The 9,637-nt window shown below is 49.5% G+C and overlaps 1 protein-coding gene across 1 annotated transcript in view; it reads left to right on the forward strand.

Moving 5' to 3' along the window:
• Mmp24 (matrix metallopeptidase 24) overlaps positions 1-9,637 on the forward strand; it is a 42,267-nt gene that overhangs the window by 23,802 nt on the left and 8,828 nt on the right. Inside the window, exons 4-5 of the mRNA XM_021186572.2 lie at positions 667-971; positions 8,335-8,496. Of these exons, the coding sequence (XP_021042231.1) occupies positions 667-971; positions 8,335-8,496 (467 nt within the window). The remainder of the gene's footprint in view (positions 1-666; positions 972-8,334; positions 8,497-9,637) is intronic.

Genomic DNA, 9,637 nt, shown 5'->3' on the forward strand with positions numbered 1-9,637 from the left:
ACCCTTGGGCCTCCCAAAGACGAGGAACAGATCAAGAGAAGGGAAAAGAAGTTTCTAACCCAATTCTAACCTTACCTTTCATTACCCAACCCCTCCGTCCTTCTCATCTGTCCCCTAAGATGATCCATGCCCCAGGCATTCATGGGACAGAGCACTCATAAGAAGTCATGTTACATTGTAAAGAACCATGCACCGTAGACACAGTTATCTTAAAGAGCTAAACCGGGCGCTGGATTAAGCCATGTGCTGCCCTACACCAGTTGCTGATAGACCAGCAAGAGTTGGCTCCTGTCCACTTAAATGCCTCTGTACTATTGCAGCATGACTGTGACTTTTACAAATGTGTATATTTTATCTACTGGGAGAGGAATAGTTAAACTTAGAGAATTTGATCTACCAATTTTTTTACTACACATGGGATAGAATCACTTATGCGACACAAGCCTTGTTGAGAATAAAAACTCTGTGAAAACAAAGCTATTCTGACCAAGGGGCCTAGTGTACTGCCTAGTCAGCATGTTCTTCAGCCCCTGAAGCATCTCAGTAGATAGAATCCTAGGACTCAAAATATGAAGACCACTGGGCCATATTTCTCTGACGTCCCTTTTTGCCCCACTGATCCCTGATTCTGTGTTCCCTTCTAATGAGCCTTCTCTCTTTCACCAGCATTCACAATTATACCCCAAAGGTGGGTGAGCTGGACACACGGAAGGCTATTCGTCAGGCTTTTGATGTGTGGCAGAAGGTGACTCCACTGACCTTTGAAGAGGTGCCATACCATGAGATCAAAAGTGACCGGAAGGAGGCAGACATCATGATCTTCTTTGCTTCTGGTTTCCATGGTGACAGCTCCCCATTTGATGGGGAAGGGGGATTCCTAGCCCATGCCTACTTTCCTGGCCCAGGGATCGGAGGAGACACTCACTTTGATTCAGATGAACCCTGGACGCTAGGAAATGCCAACCATGATGGTAAGGACATGAGGGCAGGGCAGGGGTGCTGGGTTGTTCAGCTGTCAGGGAAAGACTCACCAAGGATCACTGATGAGAGACCTGCTTTCCAGAGCTTCTTATCTAAGAACTAAGGACCCAAGAGAGCAAGAACTGTGGCCTCTGATAATATTCAACACCTGATCCATCAGGACCAGAGCCACAAAGATGGGTGAGGCCACCTAGGAGTTGGTATAATTGGTCTAAAGCAGGATAGCATCATTAATAAGAAGATGGTGTATTAGCGGCTGAAGAGACAGGTTAGAAGACATGAAAGTGGAGCTTGATATCTGAAAGGCATGGGTTCCAGTCCCAAAGTTACTCTAAGCTGTGGTGTAACTATTCTAGCATCCTCAGATAACTTGCCCTGCACCACTGAGGTGGTGTGGATACTCATGAAATAGCAGTCAGTATTGGGCAGCAATAGCTCTTGTCATTAAAGAGTTCATCAATATGAACTCACAAGACACTCAGAAGTGGAAAAGGACACAGTGTTGTGTCCATTTAAACATTTTATTACATTAATGTGTGTGTGTGTGTGTGTGTGTGTGTGTGTTGTGTAGGTGTGCACATGCCACAGGAGGTCAGAAGACAACTTGGGAAGATTGGTTTTCTCCTTCCATTGTGTAGGTCTCAGTAATCAGACTCACGTGGTCACGTCGGGTGGCAGGTACCTTTACCTACAGCCATATCACTGTCCCAATAATCTATTTATTATATTTAGTTAGATTTTAATTATGGAGTGTGTACTAGAGAGAGTTCAGAGGTCAGCTTGTGGGAGTTCTTTCTCTCCTCCTACCAGGTACGTTCTGGGGCTTGAACTCGGGTCATCAGACTTGATGGCAAGTGTCTTTATCCACTGAGCCATTGTGCCAACTCATGTCCATTTTTAAGATGAAGAGCTCAGGGCTCAGATGGCATAGCTGGTAGGTAGCAGTGCTGGAGATCAATAGCATCCTAAGGATGTAGCTCAATTGGTAGAGTCTTTGCCTAGGACTCAGAAAACCCCGGGTTCAATCTCCAGCATGAGAAAGGAGTGGTGCTCTGCACCTGTAATCCCAGCATACAGGAAGTGGAGACAAAGGGACAGATTAAGTCATTGCTAAGGTCTCTTCCAATGCTGCTGAGACATGGTACAATGTCCCCAACAGACCAAAGGATACCTAAGCATTTAATTAAGGGGGCAGGCACATGGGTGATCCTGTCACAAGGAAGACTCTATTGCAACAGCAGTGCCAAGAAATGCAACAAGAATCAGGAGGAAGGAGGGGCAGGGGACCCAGCCTTTAGATTATAACAGATAGTGATTCATGGGTATGTTAAGGTTCTAAGGTCCATACCAAAGCGCCTTCCACACATCATGCCGTAAGTAGGGATCATTGTCCCCATTTTACAGATAGGCAAACTAAGGTACATAGAAACATCATTCTATCTAAGGTCCTATAGTGAGTAGCTAAACAAGGTTTGGAACTTGGGTGTTACAGTCCTGGAGCCCATACCTTCAGCCACCATGCTGAGCTTCCATGGATCTCAAACTGCAGGGCCCATGAGAATCACCTAGACAGTTAAGAATGCAGAGTCCAGTTTTGAAAAGCTTCTCTGTCCTTGAAGTTTTCCTACCCAGCCTCCCCATGTGAACCACCAAGCGTCTTTTAGAAACATGAAATCTTGTCCCTGGAGATCTTGGGAAACAGAAAACACCTCTTCCTGTCTTGGTGCAGCTCACGGGTCCCTCCCCTCAGAAGCCATGTCTGGTGTAGGTAGGTGGGGTCCTCCCCTGAGGAGACACCAGACCCTGTGTGAGTCTGGGGGTTTGCTTCTCAGCCTCTGCCCTGGCCAAGGTGCAGCCCAGGAGCCACGAGACAATGTCATTGTCCCCTTGTTTCCTGTGAAGCTCCATCATCCCCCAACCCACCCCCGGCATGGCGTCATCTCTCCTATGTCCTGGATAACTTTCCTGCCCCTTTGTGTACCTTGACTTTATCTTATTCTTATTGTTGGAGTGATATCAACAAATGACCATGGTGACTGATACGGTGTCGGGAAACAAACCTTGGCATTCTCAGGCCTTGTCATGTGCCAGGCACCTTTAGCTGAAAGGGTTTAAGTTTTAGCTGTGGTCAACACAACTGAATTTTCATAGGTCATTTTCCTTTTCCTACGGAGGTGCTGGGAAGAAGTGCCTCTGCCTCCCTTTCTGCCAGGCCTCGGGGTCTCCATCATGCCCACTCCTTGCTCTGAAGAGTTTACTGGGCTCAGCCTCCAGTTCGGAGACTGGTGTGTGTAGCAAGTGGGAAGGACCTCGAGCCCGTGAGTGACACCATTGCAGCATGCCATGTTTGGTGACCAGCCTCCAGTTCTGATAGAAAGTGCAAGAGAGCTACTGTCTTCTCTAGACTGGAGTTAGGACTTAGCTCTGTAAAGACAGGGACAGGCCAGTTAACGCTTAGAAGCACAGCCCTGTGGCTGCTGGTGAACACTGCCCTAGGTGGGTTTCATCCAGAGGAAGGGATCCATGGTTTCTGAGCACCTGGATACGATGACATTTGATTTCCATGTAGACTCAAAGAGAGAGGGAGCAGGCTCTCATGGGAACTTTGGTCTGATTATTGGCTTTCTTCTTTCATTATGGAACATTTTCAAACTCTCTAAAGGAGGGACGCTGAGAACGACCCATAGAAAACCATCCTCCACTCCAGTGACCAGCACTGTTGCATTTATGCTACTTGGCCCTTCCACTTTTATTTTGGGACTGGGTGTTTTTGGTGGTGGTGGGTTTGGTTTTTTGTTTGTTTGTTTGTTTTTTGTTTTTTTTTAATCTTTATTTTATGTGTATGAATGTTCTGCCTACATGTTAAGTACATGCCAAGCAGTGTCCTTGGAGGCCAGAAGAGGGCGCCAGATCCTCTGGAACTGGAAATACAGATGGTTGTGAGCTGCCATGTGGGTGCTGGGAAATGAGCCTTGATCCTCTACAAGAGGAGCAAGTGCTCTTAACCACTGAGCCATCCCTCCAACTCTATTGCTAAAGTAATTTAAAGAAAGACCCAGGTATAATATCATTTTATATATGACTACTTTAATGTGTAACACTTAACAAAACCCTTAACAACTTCTTAACAACTTCGTAAACTGACTCCTGGAGCACAGGTAAAGTGCTCGCCATGCAAGCACGAAGACCTGGGTTTGATTCCCAGAACCCATGTGAAAAAGACAGGTGTGGTACCATATGCTTGGACTCCCAGCACTGGAGAGTTGGAGACAGGAGAATACCTGGGACTTGCTGGCTAAGCAGCCTAGTCTAGTCAGGACTTCCAGACCCAGGGAGAGACCCTGTCTCAAAACACAAGATGCAACAGTGCCCAAGGCTGACTTCTGGCCTCCATATACCCACACGCACAGGTTGGCACACCTACAAACGTGCAGACCCATAATCTAATACCCTCTAGCAGGCTACCAAGCTACTGCAGAAGTCTTTTACAGTTGTTGGCTTGAGTCGGGATCCAAACAAGATCCCCATCACACATGGCTCTTTTAAAGTCTTACCACTAAAAATACACCCTGGCCCCACATGTCCCTGTCTTGCATGGAAGAAACTGTCCTGAGTGTAGTCATTTGTGTGATGAGACTCAGGTTCACCTTTAACCTGTCCCTCTCCTCATGACTCCTGAGTATTGCTGAGTACAGCAGATGCGTGCGTGCGCTCGTGTGCGTGTACACACACACACACACACACACACACATACAAACACACACCTCCCCAGAGTACCGCTGAATTATTCATGTGGTTCTCATTCCCCATCCCACTGACATATACAAAAGGGGATGGCTAGCCCAGCACACCTTAAAGCCACTTTTATTAAACTTCCTCTGTCCCCATTTCTTTCAAATGAGTCAAACAGTGAAGTCAGCAGACGCTTTCTCGGCTCTGCCGGGAGGGGCCCCGGCCCTGAGTGTTCCATCCTAGAGGAAGGTGACAAGCCAGGAAGAGCCTTCATGACCACACCCTGCTCCACCGGACAGAACCTTCCCACACTTAGGTCACTAACTCATGCCCCACCAGGAAGGTAGGGATTATAATCTCTGGTTTAGAGGTGACGGAAATGAAGCTCTGCTGGGTGTTAAGAAATTCGCAGTTGGAAAGCAGCAGAACCAGATGTGGAAGCAAGATGTCACATCTTTAACAATCCCCACAGGGGTCTGTGACATGTGGCCCATGGGCAGCATTTGGAAAATGACTGCAGTTTTGGCACTGTCCCCTTTTGGATGCTGAGACCTTACCATGTCAGACTCTGGCAACATTGAGCCATTTTCTGAGGTTACTGCCACCAAGAATCTTAGGCTTGGGGCAGAGTGTGTACCCACGGCTATAATTAATGAAGTCTGGGGTGTGGCTGGTACCTAAAGGTGCCTGAGATTAAAATGCTCTCAGAGTGGAGAAGGCAGCATTCCCTGCCATCTGGGAGAGCCAGACTGGTTTCCTGAGAGATGGCACCGGAGTGAACATTAAAGGAAGGAGGTCTTCTAGGCAGAGGGGACAGTGCTGGGGAGACTGCAGGGGCAGGGGGATACCTTGGGGTGGACTCTATTAGAGTCAGGAAGATGGGTGTCCCCGGTGACGGAGTCCATTCTAAAAAAGGCAAGGTCCAGTGGAGTAGCCGAGCAGATTTCATGTCACACAGCACAGAGACTTCCAGAACACACACAGTTGGGGACACCGGTCCTCTCAACACAACAGAGGTAGTGCGTAATGACTACGAGGACCTGATGTGGACACTTGTTACACTGACTCTTTGTGCCTGCTCTTAAGAGGAAGGCAGCCATTATTCTTTTCACTACAGAGAAAGAGATCTTAAGATGGCACACTGCTAGGACACGGCAGAGCTGCCCAAACTGTGTTCTGACCACTCTGCCTCCACCCTCTGGGGAGTGAAGACCCTGAGAGCCTCCTCTCTGGAAGGCACGAGGCTCTTCTCCATAGCTGAACCCCCGCATCCCTCTCTGTCCCCTCACAAGCGCAGTGTGGCTGCCCTCTCCTCTCCTTCCCTGTCCTGGTTCTGTGTGGTAGGATGCTTGCTTCCTAGCTCTTCTCTTCCTTTCAGTCCTGGGAACAAACCCACAGGACTTCCCCTTCAAGCGATTTCACTGGTCACAGAACCGGGCACAAGTCAAGGACAATGGTGGAGAGCACCCAGGGCTCCCTGACTCCCTGCTGAGGTCCCTGTGGGAGTCCCCAAGGAGAGGCCTGCTCAGGAGAAAGGCCCTGAACAGCTTGTCCAGGTGGAGCAGCAAGCCGGAAGCTGAGCCAGGACAGGCCCCAGGAAGCCGAGCTGCCTTCTGCCAGCCCCAGCAGCCACCTTTGGAGCAGGGCCAAAGGATGAGCTCACTGTGTCCCTGTGGCTGAAGGGACCAGGACCTGAACAAGGAACTGGGGGCAACCTGCCTTTCTCCTGCCAGCCTGCCCTTCTCAGCAGAAGGCCAGCCAGGCTGTTGGCCAACCTTGTAGTGATCTGGCCCATCCCCCGACTCCTCTCCCTTGCTCAAAGGTGGCTTGGATGATGACAGTGTTGGTGTCAGGAGAATGTCAGTCTGGGTCTGGCCTGTGGAATTCTTCTCTTTCCTCAAAACTTTACTCAGAAACGCCAGGTAATTCCCACCCTCATCTGACTCTCCAGAGGCCTTAATTAAGTAGGGCAACTCTGCCAGGGATACCAGGGCAGAGTAGGCAAGAACGTTCCCAACTCCTGGTGGACTTTGAGATGACGGCGTGTGTAAGAGTGAGAGATAAGAGAAAGGTCCCAAGGGGTGAACAAATGCCAGAGATAGAGCAGGAGCCAGAACCGTGGCTACAGTGTCCTGCCCAACTCCTTGGCCGTATTCTTTCCCAACTATGGTTACTTAATGCCTACCGATTCAGGCCTTGCCCTACCCGAGCCTTAAAGGAGAAACTGATGGCAGCTAGTTTTAAGAGACTCTGGTTGCTGGAACCCCGCCGGCCAACCTTGCTGGTTGACAGGCTTGTTCTGGTCTAGCTCATGTCTTTTGTGCCCATAGCAGCAGAAGAACCATTCCCAGCTATGCCGTGCATCTCACACCTGCTGGGTATGCAGTCCTCGCTTAATCAATGAGGCAGGTCCAGCTATTCCTTTCTACAAATGAGCATATTGGGGTTCAGGTCTTAGCTCGAGTTCATAAAGCCTGAAGGTGTGGCCCTGGAATGATGGTGGGGCTGTCCCATCTCAGGGGTGCTCAAAACCACACAGCGCGCTGCCCCTCAGTCTCATGTCTGGCATCCTGTGCCCGATTTCAGTACTAGGATTGTGCTCCCACTTGTTCGTGATTCCTCGCCTCAATTTTAGCTGGTCGTACCAGGCAGGACTAGGGTATTGCTACCCCATAGCTATCCCTATTCACACCAGGCCTCCTGGAGATGACTACTAACCAGCCACCCCAAGGACTTTGTCTTCTGTCTTGCCAGTTTCCTTGCTTCTGCATTCCAGCACCCCAGTACCTGTACCTCACGTTCTGAACTGATCCTATTGATCTACCTGCTTCAAGTCTCCTTTGCCTCTAATCCCCTCTCCAATGGCAAACAGAGTGACTTCATTCTGCCCAACCTCCTCTCCTGCTATCCCTGACCCCCACACAGCCATGGCCAAGAAACGGATCCAAATTCCTTTGTAGGGCATCACAGAGCCCTGCTTGCCAGCCTGGCTGACCTCATCTCTCCCTGGCCCTCCCCTAGCACTTTGTTCTTGAGCCAAACGGAATGAACTGCTTGTCCCTAGACCTGAGTAATAGCAGTCCCTCGCCAGGAATGCCACTCCACCCTCTTCCTCCCTAACCCTGAATCCATTCTTCAGACTCATGTCTTGCCATTCAAGACTCAAGCCTCACCCTGATGGTGTCTTCTCTGAACATCTCCCTCCAATCTGAATGGGACTTAGTAGCACAGACATGCAATCCCAGCTACCTGGAGACTAAGGCAGGAGGATTGCAGGTTCAAGGCCTCAAAAGAAAAAGTAAAGGAGATCTGGGGAGATAGTTCAGTGCTGTATGCAAGGCTCAAAGATCCAATCCTTAGTGCCTTAGAGTGAGTTCTCAATCTTTCTACATCTGTTAAAACACCCAAGTGCTGCCTGAATACTGTGTAGCCATTCTGCATGTACCCCTCTGTACCAAGAGGTGTGTGTGTGTGTGTGTGCAAAGACTGTATTTGATTTCTCTATATCCCCAAAGTCCAGCCAAAAGTCAGGAACAAGGGCTGTGCTGTTTGCTATGCTAAGGAACAGCCTGACTGATACACAGTGGGTGCCCTGGGCACCTCTTATGTCCCTCTCCGTAGGCAATGACCTCTTCCTGGTGGCCGTGCATGAACTGGGCCATGCACTGGGCTTGGAGCACTCTAACGACCCCAGTGCTATCATGGCTCCCTTCTACCAATACATGGAGACACACAACTTCAAGCTACCGCAGGACGATCTCCAGGGCATCCAGAAGATTTACGGTGTGTGTAATGGGGGAGGGGAGAGGAGGGGAGGGACACCAGTTTGAGAATGGGCTGTGGCAGGCTGGGGGTTGGAGCTTTGCCAGTCATCAGTGTTGCTGCTGTGTCTCTGTGCTGACTTTTTTGAGGTCCCCTAGCACACTGGGAAACCTAGGGGATGAGGCTATAACTGGGAAGGGCAAAGTGAGGTGAGGCCCTCTCATTCCCTCTTTTCTATCCTTTCCACCCATTTCCCAGTCACCTCCTGTTCTCCATTACCTCCCTCTAATAGATGGGGACCAGGTACACTCTAACTTAGGAGAATCATGCATCTGCCCGAGGAATAGTGCTATAACTAGATCTGTGATCTTAGGGCAAATGTAAAGCTAGCCTGCTGTCTTAATAAGATATGACAGTCCTACCACAGTGCCAAGGACAAGTCAGGCTGGCATGGAGGCTCTACCCAGGTTGGTTGAAATGGAAAGACCAGGTCATTTGAGCAAATGCTGGGGAACAAAAGTACAGGAGTGGGGCTCCCTCCGAAGGAGGTGCAGTGACCAGACCCTGCATCACAGCAGATGACGCAGCAGGAGGCAGGGTGGGCAGCCAGTACTAAAAATCATCTCAAAGGCAGAATGGACAGGATCTGCTGACAGATCCGATGTGGGGATGAGAGGAAAAAGGAACAGGTCATGAGAACCGAGAGTTGTGAGTTTGCTATGGGTGTAGCTCAGCCGGTGCTCCCCTAGCCTACACGAAGCCCTACAACTGAAAACCATTGTACCCTAGAGCCACATGAACCAGACATGGTAGCACACACTTGCAATCCCAGCCTTGTAGATGATCACAAGTTCAAATTCATCTCTTTGCTACATAAGGAGTTGGAGGCCAGCCACTGACACATGAGACCCTGCTTTAAAAAAAAAGTGGGGGTTGGGGGTGTAACTGTAGAATGATGATATAACTTCTCAGTCTACAGCCCACAGACCAGACGGCTATCTGCTTGGGGACTTCAGTGTATAATACATAGTTACTAGTTACAGATAGCTATTAAAACTGAAAGTTAGCTGGGCGTGGTGGCGCACGCCTTTAATCCCAGCACTTGGGAGGCAGAGGCAGGCGGATTTCTGAGTTCAAGGCCAGCCTGGTCTACAAAGTGAGT

This window comes from Mus caroli, chromosome 2, assembly GCF_900094665.2.
Source record: "Mus caroli chromosome 2, CAROLI_EIJ_v1.1, whole genome shotgun sequence".
Classification (NCBI taxonomy): domain Eukaryota; kingdom Metazoa; phylum Chordata; class Mammalia; order Rodentia; family Muridae; genus Mus; species Mus caroli.